Source organism: Podarcis tiliguerta (assembly GCF_965153285.1).
Source record: "Podarcis tiliguerta genome assembly, chromosome: 5".
Classification (NCBI taxonomy): domain Eukaryota; kingdom Metazoa; phylum Chordata; class Lepidosauria; order Squamata; family Lacertidae; genus Podarcis; species Podarcis tiliguerta.
The window spans coordinates 34,058,761-34,086,090 of NC_139538.1; the positions used below are offsets into that span (position 1 = coordinate 34,058,761).

At 41.3% G+C, this 27,330-nt stretch overlaps 1 protein-coding gene across 2 annotated transcripts in view; it reads left to right on the forward strand.

Annotated features, from left to right (window-relative positions):
- The window catches only part of LOC310678611 (glypican-5-like), a 390,679-nt gene that overhangs the window by 139,584 nt on the left and 223,765 nt on the right, over positions 1 to 27,330 (forward strand). Inside the window, exons 4-6 of one of the 2 annotated variants that reach the window (XM_083442762.1) lie at positions 11,237 to 11,370; positions 14,911 to 14,970; positions 17,014 to 17,139. In XM_083442762.1, the coding sequence (XP_083298888.1) occupies positions 11,237 to 11,370; positions 14,911 to 14,970; positions 17,014 to 17,139 (320 nt within the window). The remainder of the gene's footprint in view (positions 1 to 11,236; positions 11,371 to 14,910; positions 14,971 to 17,013; positions 17,140 to 27,330) is intronic. The other variant, XM_083442763.1, reaches the window with a different exon arrangement.

Below are 27,330 nucleotides of genomic sequence, written 5' to 3' on the forward strand. Positions count from 1 at the left end.
TCTTCTTTTCAATTATTACAAGGATTCTATATTAAAATATTTCTTAGGGTTTTAAAAAATATTGCTACCATTGCAATATATATGCTGAGGAAAAATATACTTTGCCTACCCATAAGCCCTTACATTCTGGCCTTGGGCACCCATGACTGCAACCCAAGCATACTTACATGGGCTGGGAGTAAGTTCATGGAAACTCATCAAAACTTATTTTGAGTAAATATAGCCAAGATCAGGGTGTATGGCTGCCATTTACCAGAGCCATTGGACATTATGCTCCTTTTAAACCCGGTCTGAAAGAATTTGTGGCTTTTCAGATGCTTTCAGCTTCCATCAGTCCCAGCCAGCATGACCAATGGTAATGGATAATGGGAGTTGTAGTCCAACCACATTTGAAAGTCTTTTCACCTGTGTGAAAGTGAATCACTTTCAGTGATTCTTTTTAAAGGGACCATAATACCTCAAGGACCAGCTCTCCCCATGTGAACCAACGTGGACACTGCAATCATCTTCTGAGGCCCTCCTTCGTGTGCCTCCTCCGCAAGAGGTCCAAAGGGTGGCAACACGAGAATGGGCCTTCTCTGCAGTGGCTCCCCATCTGTGGAATGCTCTCCCCAGGGAAGTTCGCTTGGCACCTTCATTATACACCTTCAGACACCAAGCAAAAACGTTCCTTTTTAACCAAGCCTTTGATTGATTTGATTGACATCCTATGCCCTTTTAAAATGTGGAGGGGTTTTTTTTGGGGGGGGGAGGTTATTGGGTTGTTGTTTTTATTTTGATTATCTATTTTGTGGTTTTATATTCTGCTTTTGTTCTGTGAACTGTCTTGAGACCTTTATGTATAGGGCGGTACATAAATTCAATGAATGAATGAATGAATGAAATAATAAAAAATGATACAGCTGCCATCAAGAAATATTCCCTGGGTGACCTGCAAATGAAACAGTGTTAAAATATACAATACCCAACTATAGCACCCAAATATACAATATACCCAATATACAATAATACCCAAATATACAATACCCAAATATAGTACCCAAAATACCCAAATATACAATACATAATAATTAAAACAAACAATTAAAACAAACAATAAAAGACAGAATTTTCTTATAATAGAGAAAGCATAAAAACAAACCAGATTTGAAAAATCAGGGTGAATAAAAAGGTTTTCAGCCAATTGAGGAAGATCTGCTTTGGCAGACACCCATCTCACTTTACTTTGCAGAAGCACCTGCAACAGCAGCTCGAAAGAGCATCTTAAGTGTTCAGGGAGCACAATAGGAAACCAGATGATGCTCCTTGTAGCCTGGTCCTAAGCTGTTAATGTTTCCCTTCTAGCTTAAAACGAGCACTTTATTTTTTATGCAGCAAGAGACTTTGAGCCAGTGGAGCTAACGTTCTGGCATAGTATGTAGGGTTGCCATATTTCAAAAAAGTGAAAATCCGGACACAAAAGGGTTTTGGGGGTGATGGGCAAAGTTGGGCAAAGTTTCTGAACTAAGTGCAAACCATTTTTAAAGGCAGGCGCATGTGCAACTGGGTCCATATGACACAGTTTTGCTTATCTGCACTTCATTTTTATGTAGGTTTTTTTTGGGTCTGTAGGAAAATGAGAAACATAATAATGGCCTGTGAAGACCATTGCTTTCTGTTTGATGTGGAATAGCCAAAACAGATAGTGTAAGATAGTGTAAGTTTACACTTGTACCCAAATGTTCTACAACTGCTCATTGCTGGTATCTCACTTCAGGTCAATGAACTAGCTAAAAGCTTTGTTGAAGAGCTTTAGATTCAGAACTACTTTAGCCTCTCTCTGTCACTCTCCCTTATTCATTTTTTAAAGCAGATAACTCTCTTTGTGGCAGTGGTGGAAGGTATACACTGAAAAACATTCCACTGAAAGTTAATATTGTCAGAAAGGATGACCTGAAGCTCTCTGAAAACAAATTTAACTCACAGAATCCTGTGGTTTCTTCAGTCCCCATATTGTGGGATAACTTCTAGATGCTTACACTTTGCTTTAAAGGTTTCATGTTGGAAGGCGGGCAGCGTACAAAGGATTGTAACACAATATTCATACTCTTGCTTGTTTTTTTTAAAAAAAGAAAAGGCACCTTTCTGCAGCTCAAAGAAAAGGAAATGTCATTTGTTGGACAGAGCTGCTCCTCTCATGCCAAAATGAAAGTAAAGTTATTTTATGTGATTTCTGCAAACTCCTATATTATATGCAGTCACACAACACTCTCACCCACCCTGGGCATGAGATGATGACTTGTGATTATCTCATGACAAACAGAAATGGACTGCAGTAGTTGAAAATGTCACAGCCACACTGTCTACTTCCTGAACAAGCCAAGAATTCCATGCCCATTTCTGGAAGGTCAGACATCTTCATAGATCCAACAGGCTACAGATTGTTGTGACACTCTTAAAATGCATTGGTCTGTTATTGTGGGCATGAAATGAATATACATATCATTTATTTGCAGTAGGAAAGTTTCCAGGAATATTCTTAATACATATGTATCAGAGGTACTAGATAACACGACAGGACAAACCTACAACCTATCAACTTAGGTAGGTTGTAATGCTGGGGGTTTTAAGACTGTGATGGGCATGTAAAATATGGGTAGTTAAATATCTATTCATCTCTAGAACTTTCACATGAGTTGTGATTTTGTTCAGTTTCAAGTAATCAATAAATCCTTGAGCCTTGGAAAGAAAATTCCATGGAATCCTTTTGAGGGATGTTCTGACATTATCCAAATCACATTTTCCTCCCTCAAGTTTGGAGTTCTGAATTACCTGGCCTTATTTCTAAAGTGGAGTCAAATGCATTAGAAATCTTGATGATTTCCTTTAAAACAATAAAAATCCAATTTTGGTTCATGTTCCTTTTGTTGCTGCTTTCATTTCAGCCATATATATGTCTGCATAGCAATACTTTTTGTGAGGCATTTTATTAATTCACATGCGCAGTTGTGTGTATAGATAAGAAAACCACAGAAAACAAATCTTTTGGTTTGTACATATGGTTGCATCAATATTTTATTTTAGATTTTGGTATTGTTTTAGCAACCTGTAGTAGTGCAGGGATGCGTCAGTAGAACAATTCACACAAAGAAGCTTGATAGAATAATAAGCACAATGATAACAAACACTTAAAAATTAATACACATGTGCTCTAATAATTTGGATAGGAAACAGATTCAAATAACATTAAGCAACTGTAAGCTGTGCTGAGGAGTTCTTGTTTTAGAAATTCGTTTGAAACTAGAAATCCTAGCTGTTCTTCCCATGTCCATAGAATCACATGAGGGAAACCAGAGACACACTACCCATCTCTACCACTTCTGTTGTTTCCCTGTTGCTTGGTCCTACTGCCTTTGGTCATGACCTCAGAGTCCAGCAGTAACTTGAACACAGAGGCTGAGGTACTGATTGAGGAGGCACTGGGCCCGAGCCAGCAAGAATCAAGCATATTCGCCTCTAAGAGGCTCACACTCCATGGAGCTGAGACACAAACACAGGCAGCTTGCCCAGCACAAGCTCATTCTAGACTCAAGACCAAAAATGTAGGTCTCCACGCTGCTCAGCAAGTGGGTGGAGCCGGTGACATGTGGTCAGGCTTAGGGACTATAAACAGCTCAGTTGAGAAGTAGCACTAGTCAGAACAAGTTGTTGTCCGCTTCCTGGGCTCTGTCCAGAGTCCTGAAAGACCCACTACCAAACTCCCTTGTCTCCTGTCATCCTAATCTTGATAAAACCCTGTCTGTCTGTTTCTTACCTGTCCTTCCCTTTTTGTTCCAGATTGTTTGCTGGATTTGTGCCCTCCCAACTTTGCCTTTCACACATGGGAGGGCAAATGTCTGGAGCAAGAAGCCTGTATACTTGTAGAGGCTCTCCACACAATATAGAGCTGATATCATACAGAGCTTTAAACCTTGTGGTGCTGCCTCCATGAGTACAACATTCTCCCCACTGCAGAAGGTTGCCTTCCAGTTCATGAAAGGTAGTGGGGGTAGACAGGGCAGAGAGAGCTAGCTATGATATCCCTGTTCTCCCTCTCATTCCACCCGGAGAAACATGCCTGTCTAAGGCTGTATGGAAGCTGGAAAGTGAAGCCCACAGATCAGTAAAGGATCGGAATGGAGACAATCTTCTCTTAGTGCTGCTATTGCGGAATGAGAATATTTAAGATTCATGATCTAATCACTCTTGGTTCTTGTTAAGTTAATTTATATAGTGAACTATATTATAGTAATGTAATTCAGATAACAGCATGTTATGCTTGTGCATTTGTGTAAGTGCATCAGTATAGGGATGAATGATTCATTTTAGCGGTATATTGCTTTTTAGTATTAATTCAAGCAAAGAGCCAGTATTTCCAGCTGGTAAAAAATTAAATTATCCTGGAATTTATGCTAGTTGAGACTCTTTGCATACATAGAGTAATCTATAGAAGCCACTGAAGGTCAGGGGGGGGGGGTTAGGGAGTCAGGAACAGGTAAGACCAGTTTCTAAATATATTATATATTTCTTTAGGAAATGTCTACTTCACCCCTCTTTTTTGCCAGCCCCAATGTGGGTTCCAAACTTGAAATCAAATATGCAAAAAGCATGTTTCAATAATATGCTAAACACTGAGCAGATAGACACCAGTTATATAATCCAGATAAAAACTGGATGCTGTGGGATGGTTCCATAAAAATTATTTCAGTCACAGAAAGCTTGGGAAAATAAATGGGTTTCAAGCTTCTGCCATAAAGATGCCACAGTTGGTACCAGCTAGACCTCCAAGAAGAGAACATTCTACACTCAGGGTAGAAAGCCTGTTCTGCATCAGCACATAATATGCCAACTCTGTACACAGAATGTTGAGAAGAGTTTGACTCCTTTCTGAGTTTGGATGCAGCACTAAGCCAAGCCATGGCTTAGCTCCGGGTAGTGTGCCAGCAGCACAAGCATAGAGGCTGAACCCTCACACTTCCTAATTCAAGCCACTGAGGCCTCACACTGACTCAGCAGTGGCTCACACAGTGAGGCAGAGGCAGGTGTGAGCACAATTCAAAGTGTTGGTGCTGATCTTTAATGCCCTAAATGGCCTCGGGCAAGTATACCCAAAGGACCGTCTCCACTCCCATTGTTCAATGGGCCTTCTGGTGGTTCCCTCACTGCAAGAAGCCAAGTTACAGGGAACCAGGCATGTTGCCTTCTTGGTAGTGGTGCCCACCCTGTGGAACGCCCTCCCATCAGATGTCAAAGAAATAAACAACTACCTGACCTTTAGAAGACATCTGAAGGCAGCCCTGTTTAGGGAAGTTTTTAATGACCAATGTTTTAATGTATTTTTAATCTTTTGTTGGAAGCTGCCCAGAGTGGCTGGGAAAACCCAGCCATATTTTTTTGGGGGGTATAAATAATAAATTATTATAATGTTATTATTATGGCAATAACCAGCAGCAGCAACATTGCTGTCACAAATGGGGAAAGCAACAGCAGGTTCAGAGCTGGATAGACACTTCAGGGGCATTTTTGCATAGCCATATTTAATTGTCTGTGTGATGACTCGCTTGTTCCTAGTGGGGAAAGTACCTTTTTTATTTTTAAAAAGTTGCCATGCCAAATCATTACTTGACTATTGCTTGAAGTATTTAAAAAGTGGAGAGTACTTTCCCAAGTCATTGGAGGCTGAAATCTAGCATAAGATAATTTAATTATTGAAAAAAATGGAGATTTTCATCTGCAACAGCAGAAATGCTACCTAAAATATTCCTATTAGTACTAACCAGCCTTCCAGTAGAGAGTGACAGGGGACAGAGTTGAAAGGGTGTGGACAGCAGAAGGTTTCAAAGGGTATATGTATTTCAGAAATAGTAAGAAATCTATAGTTTCAGAATATAAGCTGCATTGACTGGGAAATTCAATCAAAATGAAGTAGTTTTCAATTCACATGGGAACTGAATGGTGTTTAAAAGTTTTATGTGATGACTTGTGATGGTTTTGTTTGCATGCATATTTAGAGAGTGGGGAGGGAGGGATGGCATTTTATGGCATGATGACAGGAAGGGACAGATTGCCTGCATTCATAGTCCACAAGTTCCTCAGAAGAAAAGAGAAGGTGTCATCTTTCTTGTTTCCTAAATGCTGACCTTTGGGTCAAATCAATAAGTTATTGCCGTTAACACAGACAGGCACACTGCTACTGAATACCATATATGTCATCAACAAAGCACCTAATGGGTACATAAATGCAGTTAAAATGTCTCAGATTTTTCTAAATTGGGCTGTAGTTTACTCAAGGGGTAAGTCAGTGTCTTGTGAAGATAAGGACTTAATACTAAGGGAGTATGTTTATCTTTACCCATGCCAAAGATAATAAAATATTGTTATAAAATAAAACACAATAAAAGATAGGTGCATATTAATAAAAATGCATTTGAATTAGGGTTAAGGTAAAAATAATATTATCGTTGTCACCTCTTTGTCTGCTTCAGAAGCAGCCTCATGACAGTGGGTGTGAGTCATAGGCAAATTACACGCTTAGATATTTAGGTTTTCAAATGGGCAAATTGGGAATAAGCCATTTGCTGGACATGTTGAGGACTGATAAGTATAGCTAGCATGTGATTTCTTGGCTGGCCAATTAAGCTTTCCTGTTGTTTGAATGAGGTACCTGCCAATTTAGGCAAGCTATCAAGTAACAGAGAGATACTGAGTTAGTTCAGGCATAACTATTTTGGTCTAATGCAAGCATTGTGCTTCCACAACCCCTCCCTCCTCTTGTATGCCATAACAGACAACCTCTAGGATTTGCAAAGCCATTGCTTTCCATAGCAACTGAACTGGGAAGCTGTGGTTTACAAACCGGGATACGAAAACCAATTTTGATCCTGGTTTCGTAGTCTGGCTCAAAGTCATGAGAGAGAAACTCAGCTCAACTGACCTTGTAAATTGGTCTATGTCTGCTGATGGAAGTGATGAGGTAGTGAGTAAGGCAAAAAAATCTTATTATGTGGGGTGGAGTAGTGCACAACCAGACAGAATCATAATACCAGCAGAGGCTAATATTTCATTTACCTCTCATCCAACAGCTTCAAAATGCCGTGTTGCAAAATTAAATGATTCACAGAAGAATGTGCCAAGTAAAATACGTGGGATGTATTAATTTCAGTATTTTTACCCCAGCCTTCCGTTAAAATCTTCAAACAGCAAACATATATTTGTACATTTTTATAATAAGGAAACAAATATAATCACAGTCACATTAAAACATCATTTAAAAAAGTTAAATCAGACTGTAGGGATCAAAATCCCATTTGGAAAACAATACCCATAAATGCCTGCCAAAAAAAAATAAAAATGTTTTGGCTGACTTCTCCCTGTATAGGGAAAAGCTATAGATTTTTAAAACCTTTTTAAATTAAAGAGCTTTGGTTGTGCATGCTTTCTATTAGCCATGTTTAGATTAATTACTATTTTACTCAGTATTGTGAAGACTGTTCTCATGTTTCTTTATATGTGTTTTACAAGAGGACATGACTTAGAAAGAAAGAAAAAAGCTTCAGCCATACTTTGATAATTTTTTTTTTTTAATTCCAGCTAAGAGAACATGAGCTCCCAGCACATCTCTGGCCTAATATAATTAATTTCCAAAATGGAAATTGAATTAAAATGGAAATCTTTTAAATTGATTTCTTCTTATGCTATCTTTCTAAAGAGTTACCTAATATTTTTGAGAGCTTTTAAAAGGATTTATTGGATTGATTCCCAATAGATTCCCCTTTTATTTACTGGACTATGGTAATTATACCCTCAGGCACAAACCTTTGCTGATTGTCAATATCCAAAGCCAAACGTCACCGCTAACAAGGTAGGAGTTGACAGTCAAGAATGATTAGTACTTGATCTTAAGGGTATCTTTGCGCAGATAGCCATTATCCTTTTAAGCGTCTACAGGTCACATGAAGCAATGAGTCAGTTCAAAGGATCATCTTGCCACATTGCTGGGATTTATTTATTTTTTTAATACACCACGCCTGGAATTACATTGAATATTTGCAAAATGTCTGCAATAATTTAAAATACCTTTTCAACTCTCTGCAAGCTAGATTCGCCCCTGAAAAATGTCTCCCTTTCAGAAATCGGAGATGTCTCTGAACAGAGAGTAAAGGATCTGAAGATCTAGGGAGATAAGAGATTTCAAGGTTTAGAAGGAGATGAACCCCCCCCCCTGTATTTCATTATAGACATATTAAATATGATCTGAATCTGTTGGATCTCTCAAGCTGTGAGAATTCAAAGGACAAATGAGGGGATCTTTTTTCTCCTTTTTGGTGTGAAGCTGTTGAAATGGTGATTATTTGTAATAATTGCACAATGCTTCATGTATGTAAACCTCTTGAATTAAGAAAGAGAGGTGTACCACTGAGACTGATAGGTTACACTTACGTTATCAACCTGCTATTGGTATGGAAAACAAAATAGCCAAGGAAAATATATGGTGCTGTGAAACAATATTCCATGATAGGAATTAATGCTTCATTCACCTTTAGACTTCAGCATTAGTTATCACTTTTATTATTCATACATTACACTCACTTTATTTATTTGAAATATATCCATACCATTATTCATTTAAATTGGGGGAGGGACCTCTTTAATCATGGTTTTAAACCCTAAAGAAATACATGGTTGGTGACTTTCCCCCGCCCACAGCTGACCACATGTTTAAGTAGTGTTTAAAACGTTGATTAAACATGCAGTCTGGAGGGGGGAGAAGGAAACAGTGCAGGCAAGAGTTGCTGTTTTTGCCTCCTTTTTGCCCCACCCCATGCCAGTTTTAAGGTTAAAAACTAGAGTACTTTTAGGGCCCCAATTCAAGTTGGGGGCTGGATTGGTTCAGGTCTTCCCAGGTCGGATTGGGTCCAATACGAGATGTTAAATCAGGTCCCATATCTGAGGAGCTAAATCAGATGGGGTGTGTATGCACAGCTCTAGAATTCACATCTATATGGGTGCCAAATTATTGATCGTTATTATAAAAAAGGGGTTCAGTAGTATATCATTTCAGTAACATGCTGCAAAATGTACAGCTGCAAGCTTTAATTAATAGGTCGGCCAGCTAAAACTCTCATTCTGTTTGTTTCAGCTAATGTTTCTGCAACTCTTAATTATATGTTATTTAGAAGATAAGGCAGAGGAATAGGGAATCTATGGCCTTCCAGATCAGCCCTGGCCAGTTGCCAGGGATGGTGACAGTTGTCCATCACCATAATCTCTAAGAAATTATTGAGTATTTCTTTTTGGACAGTGGGATCTTTCTGCTTCATACCTCCTTATAACATTACCATTATTATTGTGAAAGTTATAAGAAGAAGAAAACAGCACACTGAAGTGTTTATAATAAATAATTTATGGACTAGTCATGTGTGTTTCAAGGAATCACATGCAATTCAACTAAAAAAGCAGAAGTAAACAAATTAGTATGTAGCAATAGAGCTTGGCTAAGCTTTAATTGTAATCATTTGTGTTACTGATCATTTCCAGTCAGTTCATGTTGTGCAATGTATTCATTGGGGTTGTCATTGGCCTTTAGTTTTAGAATTGCTGCATTGTTTATTGCTTTATTTTTTTGTTTTGTTTTTAATTTTAACTGAATTGCAGGTGCCTCCCATCCTTTCAGCTAGATATAATCATTGCAGGCATTGAATACTTTTGTTTTGCCTCCCACACAATTTTCCATTTCTCTCCAAGCAGTTTTTTCAGTACTTCTTCAAACCTTGGGGGTCTCCTGAAATTCCTGATTTTTGATACATGGTATATATGATGATGTTTATCCATTTTCATTCTTAGCACAACTGGCAGGGCTTCTAAAGGTGTGCCACTGCAACATCAAAACCACTTTTTAAAAAAGAGGACCTTCCCCAGCCCACATGGCTGATATCTCAAAACCCTAGGTGACAGATATGAAAAGATTGCTCTTGCAAGCCAGCACATAACGATCAACGTGGGGCTACCTTTGAAGGTGACCCGGAAACTACAACAAATCCAGAATGCGGCAGCTAGACTGGTGACTGGGAGTGGCAGCCAAGACCTCATAACACCGGTCTTGAAAGACCTACATTGGCTCCCAGTACATTTCCAAGCACAATTCAAAGTGTTGGTGCTGACCTTTAAAGCCCTAAATGGCCTTGGTCCTGTATACCTGAAGGAGCTTCTCCACCCCCATCATTCTGCCCGGACACTGAGGTCCAGCTGCGAGGGCCTTCTGGTGGTTCCCTCATTGCGAGAAGTGAGGTTACAGGGAACCAGGCAGAGTGCCTTCTTGGTAGTGGTGCCTGCCCTGTGGAACGCCCTCCCATTAAATGTCAAGGAAATAAGCAACTATCTGACTTTTAGAAGACACTTGAAGGCAGCCCTGTTTAGGGAAACTTTTAATATTTGATGAATTATTGTATTTTAATGTTTTGCTGGAAGCTGCCCAGAGTGGCTGGGGAAACCCAGCCAGATGTGTGGGGTATAAATAAATTGTTGTTGTTGTTGTTGTTACTACATGGTTTGTTATAATATTGCTCTACTTCAACTTTCTATTTTGATACTAAATTTTAATAGCTTATTAACTTTCAGAAGTATTCTGGAAATATAAGCATGCTCCTTTACAGTGAATTGGAATAATTTCGTCACAGCTGTACTATCTGCATTTAGCCCTTTAGGGCAGGCATAGGCAAACTTGGCCCTCCAGATGTTTTGGGACTACAGCTCCCATCATCCCTAGCTAACAGGACCAGTGGTCTGGGATGATGGGAACTGTAGTCTCAAAACATCTGGAGGGTAAGTTTGCCTATGCCTGCTTTAGGGTCATTTCACACCATGGCTGCATGCAGGAGCTGGTCCTACAACTCACATAAACCCTTCTCTGATACATGTGTTGTGCAATCTGATGGAAATGCATGCATTGCCTCTTGCAATTCCTACATTGCACATGCCCCATGCAAGTGCTTGCTTTTTTGTTGCAGACAAACCACAGGTGGATGTGTGTTCTCATATGGACGACACATAGAGATAATGCATATAAATACACAACTGAACAAATGCATGGCTAGCCTGACACTCCATCTCCATTCCATGGTCCTTCTCATGTAGATTCTCCACCGTTGGAGCTTTGATGTTAAGCACGCCTGCTAGTTCTTACCATGTAATCATTTTCTCTCCCTCCGTTTTATTGCAGGTAGATAAAGTGTGTGGACAGCCTGAAGAAAAAGAAGTGAGACCTTTACCAGACAACATAGTTCAAGCAAAGGAAGTAACTGAGACACAGGCTCTGACAATGACACACTCAAATACTCTAAGCAGTAAAAGGAGGTAACCCTGATGCAACAATTTTTCCTCATAAATTTGAAACTGGAGTTTCCCCAAAATGCACCATTTTTAAAAAATGAAAAAAGAAAAAAAATCCAACACTTCTGAAGCCAGAATTGTGCTTTCCAATACTCACTTCCATTACATATTCACTAAGCATGTTTATATGAAACTGGTCCTATTTAGAAATCTAGATTAAATGCTTCAAGTTACACATGGGGAACTTACAGTTCAAAACATATGGAGGGCTACAACTCCCATCATCCCTAACCATGGACCATACTGACTGTGACTGATGGAAATTGGAGGCCAACAACTTCTGGAGAGCTATAGGTTCCACACTCCTGGTATTAGCAAATATTATGTACTTTGCAAGCAGGTGGCGCTGTGGTCTAAACCACAGACCCTAGGGCTTGCCGATCAGAAGGTCAGCGGTTCGAATCCCCGGGACGGGGTGAGCTCCCATTCCTCTGCCTAGCTCCTGCCAACCTAGCAGTTTGAAAGCACGTCAAAGTGCAAGTAGATAAATAGGTACTGCTCCGGCGGGAAGGTAAACAGTGTTTCCGTGCACTGCTCTGGTTCACCAGAGGCGACTAAGTCATGCTGGCCACATGACCCGGAAGCTGTCTGCAGACAAATGCCAGCTCTCTCGGCCAGTAAAGCAAGATGACTGCTGCAACCCCAGAGTCGTCTGTGACTGGACCTAACGGTCAGGGGTCCCTTTACCTTTACCTTATGTACTTGCTTACTGTTACAACCTAACTGAAGAGAAAGAGCAGGTTATGTTTTGCCCTGCAGCGGTATATGGCCTAATTTTAACATCATAGCTGGTGAGCAAGAAGCATTTACCCATATGGCATTGTTGGGATGGATCCAACGATTCCTAGAGCTGAGTTCTGCTCTCTTGTCCACTAATGGAAAGAGTTGATTAATTGAGACATAAGGCAGATTCTCTGGTCCCCTATTATGTTTTTTTGTTATTCCACAACAGGTTAATTTAACCCATAAGAGAATCCAGAAGTAGTCATATGAATTTTCTGAGCAGAGCAATATAATCTGCACCAAAACGCCTTATTTGGCTCTAGCGTTCAAAGCAGATAAAAGAATACCTGAATACACAATAAATTGTTCTTCAGCTGTTTGGAGGTAATAATTTATCAATTACCAGTATACCAGTTAAAGCCCATGTGAGCAGCCTTACTTCATTCTAACTCTGAATCAGACCCATCTAAAATGATAATGAGTTCGTGCAGAAATTCAGGTGTTAATTTGTAGCTTATTAGACCAATTCACTCCAACCAACTTCAGATACCTTAACAAGCAACATGATGTCCTTTATTGCCAAATTCCTGTAAGCAGTTCCCTTTTGATGCAACGAACTCTTGTGAATGCTCATTTGCAAATTCAAGATCTAGAGCAGTGTTTCCCAACCTTGGGCCTCCAGCTGTTTTCGAACTACAATTCCCATCATCCCTGACCACTGGTCTTGCTAGCTGAGGATTATGGGAGTTGTAGTCGAAAAACAGCTGGAGGCCCAAGGTTGGGAAATGCTGATCTAGAGTAACATAAAGTAGTTGAGCAGCTACAGATTCCAGTTGGGGCCGACATTGTAGGCAGTCCTAATGACTAACTGGTGACCAGCATACAGCTAGAGAATAAAATATTAGAACAGCCTTCTTTTTCTACCAAGATTGTGATGTAATCTGTTCCAGATTGGTAAGGATTTCTTCCTTCCTCCCCATTTCCCCCCTCCCACTCTTTTTCCTGTAGCTGATGTTTTCTCAAAGTAATGGGGTTCTGTTTTATCGCCATCTAAATTTATTTTCCTCTTCCCATATCTTTTGAACTTTGTGAAACTTGTTTCTCTGTGGATGATGCTGGCATGACTAAAGCTTGCACAAAAACTGCATGGTATTTCAGTTCTTCTTTATCTCTGCATGTACATGTGATGCTATGCCTATTCAGCAGATGTTAGTGGTATTCTTTTGTTTTTCTTTACCAAACACAACTCAGAAATGAATGGACCCTGGAAATACAATTTTCTTTTAACTTAGAAGTCTCAAAATGAGCAGTACTGAAACACTTTAGGATCGCAGGAGCAGTCACTCATACAAGGAGCCTACATAGAGATGGTATTGGCTATCCTATCTGGGATCCACATTAATAAATTCTGCTACTAAACACAGTCTGTAAATGCACTCGTTTTAAAAGCAGAGCAGTTGGCACTTTAACCGGAGAAGGAAACAGCTGAGGTAATATGATGTCAAGATTTTACAGTATTTCTACTACCTGTGGTGCTGTATTTTAAACTTAAACAATATAAGGACATACACTAGACCATTACAAACAGCCACGTTTCGTAAGATTTTCCATAGGACCTTCTGAGTTAAAATATGTCAGTGATCTAAAGTTTCAGGAAGGTTCTTGTAACTCAAATGAAGCCCTTAAGAGCCAGTGTGGTGTAGTGGTTAAGAGCGGTAGACTCGTAATCTGGTGAACTGGGTTCACGTCTCCGCTCCTCCACATGCAGCTGCTGGGTGACTTTGGGCTAGTCACACTTCTTTGAAGCCTCTCAGCCCCACTCACCTCACAGAGTGTTTGTTGTGAGGGAGGAAGGGAAAGGAGAATGTTAGCCACTTTGAGACTCCTTCAGGTAGTGATAAAGAGGGATATGAAATCCAAACTCCTTTATAGGGATTTCATAGGAATATAAGGAATATATACAAACATTGGTCCATCTGCCTCAGTATTGTTTACAGAGATGGGTAGGGGTTCTCCAAGGTTTCAGACAGAGATATTTTCTCCAAAAATTCACCTGGATACACCTGGGAATGAACCTGGGACCTTTTGCATACAAAGCAGGTTCTCTTCCACTGAGCTACATCACTTCGCAAAGGATATAAACTAAAACAAGCAGATTTGGATTTATTTACTCACTTAACCCTACCCTTCCAATATCCCTGAAGGAGCAATGATCTTTTCTTTGTTTCTTTTCCCTCTGGAAATAAGTGTTTTGTTCCCCTGAGAAGGAACGCTTTTCCATCTCAAGCACTTTCACATGTGCTTCTTCTCATCTACAAATCATTTGTCCTGCTCTGTTCTCACATGTACGCAATAACTTTTCTTAATGTGACATTTGGAGATAAATTCAGGAGATTTATTTTCAGCGTTTTGAACCTTCATTTTGTAATGGTATCCATTAAAAAAAAAAGGATAAATTTCTTTTAACATGTTTTAGAGTAAAGTTCAAATCCTCAAGCACAGAGCACAATCTACCCAGAACTAAACTGTGGGTGGACTGTGCCTTTATTATTCTATTTTAATATATAGGTTGAAGCATATTTTATTTGCTGGAGCATATTTTTTTATTTGCATTTGTGCTTCTCTGGTTTAATCCTGTGCATGTTCTTGATTATCTTTTCTTTCAAATAATTTATTACTTTTTGTTTCTCATTTCTTTTTCTTTCTTTGCCTGAATTCCTGCTTTCCTGCTTCCCCACTCCTCCTCCCCGCCTTCTGACTATTCTCCCTGGCCCACTCCAGTTCTCTGCCTCTGAAAGCTTCAAAGAATGACAAATCCAGAAGTTTGAAAAAAATGGCCCGGTAAGAATGAAAAGAAGCTGACATGTTTTTGTCTCTTCATTTTAAATGAGCTGTCCAAACCTCAAGGCTCTTGCTTTCGTTTTAAGAGTACAAGGTTTTGTTCAGCATTACCATAAAATGCCTCTAATATTAATTTCTTAATTCAAATGCAACCATCTAGAAGAACCATGTTATTAAGAGGGGGGGAAATACTGAAACTTTTGGCTCAGATATCATTTTAAAATAAGGTGTCTACTGTTTAAAGACATACCAGAAAATGTTCTCCTTGCTATATTTTATAGACAATGGGTAACATAGACAATGAAATTTCAATACTTCTTAGCTTCTGAAGTTTCAATCATATTTTTCAGTCAAGCCTTTTTGTTTCTATACTGAAAATTTATACCCCACTCTCCAAAACAAAGCATGCATTTCAATTTTGTGTTCAGTATTTAAAGGGAGTTTGTACATTCCTATCCTAACATGCAGACTTTTCACTACTAAAATCTCACTTTTGCCTGCCACTCCTAAGCTAGAATTGGCCTTTTATCTGTATCTGGAGAAAATGCAAGAATTGCACTTGTGTGCATGATCCAACTCCTCCTCCTACATGTCCAGTAGTTCTTGCACCTGGACCTGTAGGGAGGGAGAGTGGCTCAGGATGAGGTCAGTGGTATGGAAATCCTCTTGCAGCTATGGTGAGATTGAGGCACACAGAGACTGGATCATCCTCTGTATGCTAAGAATGCGATTGTCTTCATGGTAAGGGCTAGGCGTCTGGAAAATACCTAGAACTTTTGTGTTCTGGAAATAGTCAGTTACATAAGAATATTAAAAAAACTGCTAGACCAGGTGTGATAGGTTTGATAAGCCCTTTGCAATAAATCCACCTGCTCAATCAGAGTTGTATTTACAGTTTTTATTGTACACTATTTACAAGGTACAGAGCATCACTTCAAGCGTCCGAATGGTCCATAGCAGATCCCAGGAGTGGGAACTTCCTGCTCCTTCTCCAGCAAAGCAGCTTGGACAATCCCAAATGTCTACGTTGTTCTCTGTGTTTTAACCCCCTCCTGTCCTGGGCTGACGGAACGGGTGTTCCCTCTCCCTCTGTGCCTGAGCTGGTAGAGGGGTATTGCTGTTCTCTAACATCAGGGAGACTTGCCTCCGCCTGAGTGGCCTCCCCTTCCACTCCACCCTCTCTCAATCCTGCCTCTTCTACCGGCTCCGCGCTCTCCCCCTCCTCCAACTCCGGAGCCTTCCCTGCTGGCTCCGTGACACCAGGTCAATGGCCCATTTAGTCCAGCATCCTGTTCTCACAGTGGCCAAGAGGACTCTTTCCTCCTGAAGTTTCCAGCAACCGTTATTCACTTGTTTCTCTCCTTGGTGTTAGAATTAAAACCAGAGTTTCTCAAACTTGGGTCTCCAACCACTTTTGGACTACAATCCCCATCATCCTTGACCACTGGTTCTGCGTGCTAGGGATGATGGGAGATGTAATCCCAAAACAGCTGGAGATCCAAGTTTGGGACACCATAATTTAAATGAAGGAAGTACTAGGATGCCTGGATTTTTGATAGGTGGTATCTTATACAAATCTAGACTAGACTCTACTCTTAGAATTTCATTGGATGGCTCTTCAGCAGAAATATTATCCATTCCAAAGGCAAAAACCTTGCTGTAACCACCACCTGGGTCTTTGCTTTGTTCTCCAGGACACACTTCAAAATGGGGAAGGTTTGGTTTGGAACTTGGTGACTGAGGAAATTGACTTGAAGCAGGAACTTTTCAATGAGGAAAGTGGAAGGGAAGGGAAGGCATCACCATCTCCTCTGCTTTGCCACTTCTCTCTTTCACACACATACCAAGATGCTATTCATACAAGAATGACCCTTTGGGATTTCAGTACATGCGTTTGCTCATGTATTGATAACTCAGTAGAATAGTTAGACAGAGCTGGGCAGAAGTTTAAGAATGAACATCGGATTAAGATTACAATGTTGCCTAGAATGTTAAATGTGCTCCTGGGTGTTGCATTGCAAACGTTACGTTTTTCATTTCTAGGGAATTCATCAACTACATGAAACGATCCAGAACACTCTATGCCTCTTTAACTGAAAGACTCTGTGATGGTGATCTTGTGATGAAAGACAGTTCGACTTGCTGGAACGGAGAGGATGTTGTAGAAAGGTAACTGTGAGAGGGATGTTCTCTCTCTGAGTGGACACGATGGAGGGGATTTGTTTCTGCATGCTGATTGTTTCTTACTAGACTGGGACAAAACCCTTTATATAGGTCAGTTTCTTTCAACCGGTGTGTTGAGGACTGGGCAAAAGCACTTACATACACTCGTCATTCTGAGTCTGTCACCAGGCCTTTCTGGCTTGGGTAGGTGACACTTAATTCCTGCCTAGTTTGTACTGCCTTACAGAGGTGCAATATAACTTCTGATAGTTGATTAAATATGTAGTATTGGGTGCCATGCCATTACCAGTCTTCTTCGATCATAGCACTGGAGCTAGAAAGAACATTTTACCTGCCATGTGGAGGTCACTCTGTAGGTTGATAATTGCTGGTGGAGAGGCTTGATGAGAACAAACATTTGACTGTGGTTCCTTGCCACTCTGATCTTTTTAATCCATTCTACCATTGCTACGTTGCACATTGTTTTGCAATTCTGACAAGGGGTGTAATTGAATGCTGCACTCTTCCAATCTTTCCATCTGCGCAAGTGTTGAGGCCCCATCTCCTCCCCATGTGCACTGTTTAGAGAGTTCTCCAGCTAATTTCAAGGATGGGGGGGAGTGGAAGGGGGACAACCCCATTGCACAAGTAGTAGTCCTTGCACAAGAATTCCACAGACAGGCCTTGTTAGGTGAATCCCACTGGAAGAGTTGTTTTCAGTTTCCTCTTGTCCAATAGATAGAAATAGAGCAAAAATGCTAGGAACAGAGTAGATAAGAAGAATCAGCTGGTGGTTTTAGTAATTCCCTTCCATATGGTGATGGTAGTGATTTCTGTATAGACTTGAATATTCACAATTGGTTTTACAGCCCTGGATTCTTGGCTACATTCAGCATATATTTTTTTAAAAAAATGCTATAACAGAAGTGTTAAACCTTAAGATGAGTGCTCACTCGAAGGACAGATTCTGAAGCTGAGGCTCCAATACTTTGGCCACCTCATGAGAAGAGAAGATTCCCTGGAAAAGACCCTGATATTGGGAAAGATTGGGGGCACAAGGAGAAGGGGACGACAGAGGAGGAGATGGTTGGACAGTGTTCTCAAAGCTATGAACATGAGTTTGACCAAACTGCGGCTGGCAGTGGAAGACAGGAGTGTCTGGCATGCTCTGGTCCATGGGGTCACGAAGAGTCGGACACGACTAAATGACTAAACAACAACAAAGTGGTGATAGGTATTGGACCCCTGTAGCTCACAAACATTTGAAAATCTACATATATATGTTACTAGAAATAAGCAACAATGACATCTGGCTCAAATCAGTCAACCATAGTTCTGAAGAGGGGTCAGACATGTCCCTTTAATTGTTCATTGGCAGAGTCCATCTAGGAAACAATAAAGTGCAACATGGCCTATCCCTTAACTGTGGCTATTGATGGGCCATTATTTGAAGCCACAATTGACTAGTAAACGAAAAGAGAACCAGATTAATATTGACCATAATTAAAGTTAAAGCAGACCTAACTCTTAACTTTGGTTAAATCCGGAAGCAGAAGGGTAGGGAAATTGAAGCAAAGGAAGATTGGGCTCCCTCCCCTATCAGTGGGTCTTGACAGATTCACTAGCAGCAATGCCAGCTTTCCAAGTGATCTACACAGAATTGGGTGGTTGAATGTCAGCAACATTCAACCTGCACTTCCCCAATGTGGAGTCAGTCCTGATTTTATTTTTTTTAAGCAAGAACCCAGGGCAGATGGACCCTGCTGAGTGACAGGGCCTCAACCAGCTGCTCACTCAGATGCTTGGTGCTCTTCTGGAGGAGCAAGCATGATACCCCATTCCTTATCCCTAGTTGAGAGGTCATGCTGTGTCTGTACTGGCACTGGGTAGGACAAAACAACCTAGATGATTACTGTGTCTTGAAAGTTCATGCTGAAACTGTTCTTGGCTTGGTGCGATTCCAAATCTGCACCAACACAATAAAATAAGCCACGTAAATGTAGCAAACACTGTGCGACCTTCACAACTTTTGCAAAGATCATCTCTGTCCCTGATGGCATCACAGCGGGGAAAGCTTTTGAGTCTTCGTACTTGGCACTCTCTATGTGTGCTTTCTTGCTGTGTGTTCTGTTTACAGATCCTTAAGGAATTCCTTGCAGGCTTGTTTGCTTCAGATTCGTTTATTGTTCTTTTCACCTTAGCAGAAAGCTGCATCTCACCAAGAGAAAAGTCTCTTTCATGAAAGGTGATTTGGCTGGGGGAGAGTGAGATGGGATGCATTTCGCTGAGGCCTTTTGATTAAAAACAAAGAATTAAAGGTGGCACAATTGATTCTTATCTTTTGTACAGTAAGCTACATTCCAGCCATGCAAAGGTCAGAGGTTTATGCAAAAACATATACCTCCATCCAGGCAAGGGAGAGTCCAAGGACCTGTTCTGTCTGAACAAAAGCTCTCAAGGATGGTGCAGAGCAGGGCTTGTGAGTTGTAGCCTGGGGAGATGGGGTATGGCACGAGGAGAGCCCTACGAGGAGGGGTGTAGTGGGGGGGCAGGGGCACAGCCGCGGGTGCACAATTTTGAGGGGGTACAAATGCAGGGATCCACGTTCCATCCTGCCTGCTGGCAGGGGTCTCTGGACCCCAGAGCCTGGCCTGTCCATGCTGCTGTGCCCCTGTCCCCCTTGCGGAATGGCCACCCAACCAGCATTGAGGAGGATCAACCACCATGGCTGCGGTGGCCAGCCAGGCTCCTTCCTGCATTGGTGGGTGGGTGGCCAGGTGGCACAGCATGGCCCCATTTGGCTCTTGTGGTGAGGGCTGGCCAGGCACAGCAGGCTCCATGAACCCTCCATACACAGCGTGGGTGGCAAGAGCTAAGCTAGTACAGTGGGTTCTGTTCACTCTCCACACCCTGTCCTGCCAGGCAAACACCCCGGGCACCAGCAAACAATGCTATGCTGCTGCCCATGAGCTGGATAGTAAGGGTTTGATGACAGAACTGGCCACCAGACTTGAGGTTTCTCACCTCTGCTGTAAAGATGCTGACTGGATAACAGGATTGTACTATAAATTACACGATTGCGCTCTGAATTATCCTGGATCAGCCCATTATCTCCTGTGAAACATCCGGAGGGAGTGCTGCTAGAGGATCTGTGAAGAGTTGCTTTTAGGGTTCAAGGTTTTCAAGTACCGCTGCTTTAGTGCTGTCAGCTATCCAAGTAGCACTAAAGTGACACCTAGTGAAAAAGCACTGAAAACAATATAATAGCATGTTTCAGGCAAAGCCAAAAATGAAAAAAAATGAGGGGGATAGGACTGTATAAAGAGCCCATATAGATTGAATCTGACCCAAGGGGTATCTAGTCCACCATTCTTCCTCCAATAATGTCCAGTCTGGGCCAATCTATGCGTGACCTTAGCTATGTAGTACTGTATTTGAGTGCGATGTCTTATTTTCACAAATTAGCAGCACTGAGCTACTAATCTGGATTGGGGCCCTAACCTGAGAACTAGAGGGATTTGGCATCTTTTAGAACCTGTTCTGCACACTGAGTGCTTAATCAAAGCTTGCAGTGTGAGGACCTTTGCTCCCTTAAAAAACCATCAGTTTTCTGCATTCTCTGTGGAGGGTTTGGTAGCATTTGGTAGATGTAATTCTGAATCCAATACAGTGGTACCTCTGGTTAAGAACTTAATTCGTTCTAGAGGTCCATTCTTAACCTGAAACTGTTCTTAACCTGAGGTACCACTTTAGCTAATGGGGCTTCCCGCTGCCGCCGCACAATTTCTGTTGTCACCCTGAGGTACTATTTCTGGGTTAGCGGAGTCTGTAACCTGAAGCGTCTGTAACCCAAGGTACCACTGTAGTGAATCAGAAAGTAGATCACCCATGTTAATCCGGTTGGATGAGTTGCTTGTGAACTCAGCCCTGAGATACCTCAAGCATACACACTGGCAAGGGTCCTGGTTTTAATTTCCCTACCCCTTCTTGCATTTCAAGTTGTCTGCAGGGTGAGTAATATTTATTTATGGCATCCACTAATTGATACTTAGCTCTTTAGGAAAAACAAATGTAGACTTTATAAATAATGCACCACATAAACATGACATTAAATATTACGATAGAATATTTATAAATAATAAAAATATGTCAGTCATTAAATAGGGTGGTTTAAGTTTTGCAGAACAAATTCGTGTATTGAATTAGAATTTTGTATTAAATCAGGAGTGGCAGCTGCTACTGTGAAAGAAGCAGCTGGGAGACTAGTTTTGAAGCCATAATAATAGTAATAATTTAAAAGAAAAATACAGAGTTTATGGGAAGGAACGTTTGTATTTCAACCTTTTCCACTCTGAATGTTTAGATCTTGTTACCTTAAGCAGGAGAGCTTAATGTAGTGTTATGGCTTAGAGTAGGCTTTGATTTAAATCTTATTTTCACCATAAACTCAACCCGTGTTCAGTGCATGGTTGGGTTCCTTCTTCTGAGTTTTCCTCTGTTGTATATGACCTCCAGATGTGCTAGGAAGAGGCACTTAGGGGTGGATAGCTTCCCAGGTCCAATCAGTCAGTGCAATACAGACACTGGCAAATATTTTTGAAGGAACTTTGATGACAGCACAATAGAGATGCCCAATTGCTTTTGCATGGCCCATACGTTACATGGGAAGGGTACGCGAATGCTTAGGAACTGAATCATCTTAGAACTACTTTTGAATAACATGAAAACAATAGCTTGGGTTTGTGAGATTTTATTTTTTTAAGAGCTGATTAAGTTTGATGTCAAAATCAAAGGGAGGAGCGCAGCTGTAGGAATTATTGTGGTTTCCTTGAGCCTACAGCGTACATTACCTCAGAAACCAAGTCACAGTGGATTGTAAGGCGGGGGGGGGGGGGGAGAGGAACATGGAATGTATTTTGAATGTTTCTAGTTTGCCACGGTCATCAAAATGTTTTCAAAGTAAACAACACACTAAAAACCAAGCACAATCTTGCTGGGATGAAGCAATTTTAAAATGCATCCTATAGCCTCCCTTTCTTACAAATAATCATTGGTCATCTGAAAAGCAAAATTTGCACAGCTAGCGAATATCTTTCAAAGAAGGCACACAAATGCAGAGAATTCCCCCCTTTAAAGAAATAAAATATAAAACCTAATGGAATACGTTAACATTGACTGGGACGGAAAGCACCCCAGTGACAAAAAAGGGATACATTGATTGGGATATTGTTTTGTCCCAGACTCTTTTGGGGTTTCAAAAAGAAAACTGTCTGGGCACTTAATCTGCATCATGAGTTCTTTTTGTGCAGGAAAATGTTTACTCCGTATGTCACATTGGAAGGCAGGATGTAAATCTAATAAATTATTGTGCTGTGAGGTAGTCTGTTTCTGGCACCATGCAAACATTCATGCTTGTGCAAAACCCATCTGTACCATCCAAAGCAAATATAAGAAGGGGATGGCTGCTCTAGGGCTGGGTTTTTGTCACATATATCAGCATAGCTGTCAACGTTTCCCTTTTTTAAGGGAAAATCCCCTTATTCCGAATAGGATTCCTCTCAAGAAAAGGGAAAAGTTGACAGCTATGTATATCAGCACAGAACATCAGTCAGGTTTAAGGGTTCCTTCTGCATGGAGCAAAATATCAAGTTATATATGGTGAAATGAATGGGGAGAAATTCAAGTGTGTTTGTGATTTAATAACAGATACAGTCATACCTCGGGTTGAAGTAGCTTCAAGTTAAGTATTTTTGGGTTGCGCTCTGCGGTGACCCGAAAGTAACAGAGTGAGTTACTTCCGGGTTTCGCCGCTCGCACATGTGCAGACACTCAAAATGACGTTATGCGCAGAAACGGTGAAACGCGACCCAAGCATGTGCAGACACACAGTCGCGTCTTACGTTTACTTCAGGATGCGAACGGGGCTCCGGAACGGATCCCGTTCGTATCCAAAGGTACCACTGTATAGGTCTTCCCCCCTATACTCTGAATTCCAGCTCCCCACAGTAGATCCTAAGAACAATTTCCCTGCACTGCATCCCATTTTTTTCCTCAATGGCTCTTTTTACAGGATGAATGTGGGCAGGTACAACCCACCTTTGCTATTTCTGCCAGTTGCCTGCTGTATCTCAGAAGCTGATTCATGACGGCAAAAGCCTCATTAGCTAATTGAAGCCAAGGAAGGGCTTTAGCTGTTGAAAGGGCACCCAGATCCAAATTAAAAACCTGACTACAGTTACATTTTATGCCTTTGCAACCCAAACAACAGCACTAGACTTATCTCGGCTCAATGAAATGAGAAAGCTACCCTGGTGACCGGCATTGCTGAATTGAATGAAACAGCAATGAATTGAAGGAAACAGAGCCAATGCCAACAAGATGTTTAATTCCAAATAAACCCTGCAAAGGATGAAAGAACAAAAGAAGAGGTTTGTTCTTTAATCATCGCTCTGTAGAGGATATGGGGAGAACAGCAGCCTGCTGATCCTTTCCTTTGCTGTAGTGCAATGCCACCTAGCAGCTTCTGTGGATTATTCAGCTATCTGGGGCTCAGTCAGCTGTATGCTACAAGGGCATGTAAACCCTGGCAGTGATGCCTCCTGTTCGCCCATGTTACATTCTTAATCCACAATTGCAGTTGCCAAACCACTGGGAGTTGTATGTGTAAGGGTGTGATATGCATGGTGTTCACAGTCTGAAATGACTGTTCTTCATGCAGCCTGCTGTTAAAATGCTGTTGCCTTGATGTGCAAATAGGCTCCACATCAGTGTGCTGGTACTCCTTAGGCAGCTGCCAGGGCCCTCAGCTCATGCCTTCCTGGGGTGTCCCTTAAAATAAAAACCCTCAACAGCTAAGTCTGGGAGACAGCATTTTCATTCCTGCCAAATGCTCCTGATGCAATGTGTTCCAGGGCATTGTGGGAAATTTAAATGGTGGCCCGCAGATGACCAGCACTCTGCTGCTTCCACCCACCACTGACAGGAAGTTCATCAAGGCCCACCAATGGAGAAGGAAGTCCAACCCAAGGGCGCTTTGCCAAGGACCCTCCATACTTGGAGCAAAGAGAGACTCATCTGTGTGTGGGAAACGGACTTTCAGATTGTGAGTAACTGTGCAGAGCTTCTCGATCTGCTTTACTGAATTTCAGTACAGGAATCTGAGTACCTGTCAAGATAGTTAAGGGTTGCATTCAGATGGTACTTCATTCTGTCCTCCTAACATTTCCTTACCTGTGAATTTTTGCAATTTATGTGATCTTTCACAGTTTGGTGCTCATTTCGATGCTAATTATTTCCAGCGGGGAAAATCTATTTGCAGTCCTGTTGTGGGATTTTTTCATTGCAACATCATGCAATGGAATTTGTGGCAGCGGTGGTGTAGCATGGCAAGGCCAGAGGGGCAATGGCCCTAGGCGCAAAATTCTGAGAGTGCTGCAACCAGGCACCTCCACAACAGGCTCCCTCATCAAGGCGGTATGGCTGATCTCCTGCCACCTTCTGGAGACGTGGAACTGTGCAGGACTGGATTAACCATTACGCAAAATAAGCACGGGGAGGGAAGGGGGGCACACAGAAATTAGAAAAAGGAGGAAAAGAATTCCAAATATTAATAAAGTGGAAGTATGCAAAAACAAACATTTTCCATTGTACTGTAGGTTTCATTTCGTTTCAAAAAATAATGTCTTTTACAGTTTATTATTGTTTATATTTTGAATTAGATATATATGGGGGGACCGAATAAGTGCTTATGGCCTCTAAAGGTCTTATTCAAGCACTGGAACTGTGTCTAATTTTAAATGGTGGAAATGGTACAGTGGTACCTTGGGTTAAAAACTTAATTCGTTCTGGGGGTCTGTTCTTAACCTGAAACTGTTCTTAACCTGAGGTACCACTTTAGCTAGTGGGGCCTCCTGTGCCGCCGCCACATGATTTCTGTTCTCATCCTGAAGTAAACTTCTTAACCTGAGATACTATTTCTGGGTTAGCAGAGTCTATAACCTGAAGCGTCTGTAACCCGAGGTACCACTGTATATGCGAGGGCACTGCCACACAGTGGCATAGTGTAGGTTGCTGGTTCCCAGGTGCAAGTACTCACCATGAATTTGTTGCAGTAAGTGCCACAATTTTAACATTTTTTTGGGGGGAGGTGTCTGTTCCATGTACCCCTATGTATCCGCAGAAAAAAAGCACTGCATCTGGGCATGGATTTCCTCAGGTCTTTAGAGCTATTTTTCTGTCAGCTTTGCCACCTGGGCTCTGCGATGATGCATAATTCTCTTTCCCTCCCCTCCCCTTCAGTCTCATCTCTCCTTTGAGCCAGTTGTGTTGCCAGTTGTGATGTTGTTACTAGCCCACAAGGAAATTGCTTTGGATGAGCAAGCTGCTCAAGTGTTGCTGATCGCAATTTAACAGCTGTGCAATCTGCCTGTGGTTGGGCTTCTTTCGGCACTTGTATTTTGCCTGAAACTTTTTGTCTTTGAGAATATTTGTTGAATCCCGCCTCCCTTTGTATTGTTATAAGCACCTACATTCACGTTTGGTTCAAAATGGTTATTTGTGATTCTGTTTGCATCTTATTTGTGATTCTCTTTGCATCGTATTAAATGGCAATCTCTTTTGGGAAATTTTGCTTGTCTACTGCTGAACATAAACACTGGGAAGATATGTTACCTTCATGCTTGCATTTTTAAAAACTTAGGAAATGTGTGTTCATCTAGCTCAATATTGTGTTGGGCAGATGCTTTTCCTATCACTTTCTGCCTGATTCTTTGAACTGCAGATTCCAGGAACTTCTGCATGTAGAATTTGTGTACTTCTAAGCTATGGTCTCTCCTCATATACCCACCTAGCATTTTGCCTTTATTACCAGCCATAACGTTTGAAAGGTGATCAGATTTTAAAGAAACACATTTCACTGAGACTTGCAGACGTTTCGGGTGCAGCAAGACCTTTGCACTATTTATCACAAATAGTTAAATGGATGGTGAAAGTTTCTCTGAATATTTATTGTGCTGGGCTGTGAGCTGTACATGACATTTATTTTGGGGAGCTGGAGTGGGGAATCATACCTCACTTTTCTCTATAAATAATTCTCAAAGCAACTTCATACAAAGGCAAATCATAAAATGCAAAGAGACAATTCAGGTTGCAATAAAAATAGTTCAGATTACAAAAAAAAAATTTAAAAAAATCCATATATCAAAACCAAGAGCAAGATTTCAGTATTAAATCTATTAAACATTTCAGTATTAAAAAAAACCCCTGATGAGTTTGATTAAATGAAAAGGTCTTAGCAGCTCAGCAACTTGAAGAACCTTCCTAGAAGAGAAAAGGCTTTGTCTGTTTGCAAATAATTCAGATACACATCTGGCATAAAAGAAAACATTTTTGATACTTGAAACCAATTGATCTATTTTTGGAGGCCTGTTTTTTAATGCCTGCATGCTTTTCCTGTAATGCTGGGGTGATATTTTGAGTGTTCTGCTGCCCCCTCCCTCTTCAGACATTGCGCTGGTGCTGGTGTTGTGTTATTGCTGGCACGGGGAAGTCGGAGAGAGATAATCACAGTACTTAACCTCTTCCAGAAGCATTGACAGGTGCCTTTAAAAAGAGCCAGCTTCAAACTTCGATGCTTTGGGGAGGGGGTGAATGGTTGCACATTTCAGTCAGGCAGTGTTTTTCCAAGTGTACTCCTAGGGTTCCTTGGAGGCTTATCAAGGGTTTCTCAATGAGAGCAGAAATAGCGGACAAACTTCCCTGGAAGACAGTTTGTCAATTATTACCGCAATTGCCCTGTAATGTGCAGCTGTTAGAGGGAGTTCAGTGTTTCCAAGGACCTGCTCCCAGGGTGGAACTGCACATTTTGAATTCTTCTGCAAATCTTTTCATTTTTGTGTGCTATTGAGAAATTAAAATTTAAAAGGAAGGCCTGGGAGGTGCATGCAGAGGTGCTTCTAAGCTCTCTCCCCACACACACTGTCTTTCTGCTTAAAATATGCTCCCTTTCCATCTGTTTTGACTGTCACTGCTGAAAAGATATGGGTGCCTGTGTCTTCTTCCCAGCAGGGGTAAAAGAAGGTGGCCTTTTAAGCAGGAAATCAGCAGAAGGGGGAAAGAAGCACTTCTTCCCTCTTCCATCCGTCATCTTAGCATTGTACATCCTTCAAAAGGGTTGTTAGAAAGGATAATGCGCAATGG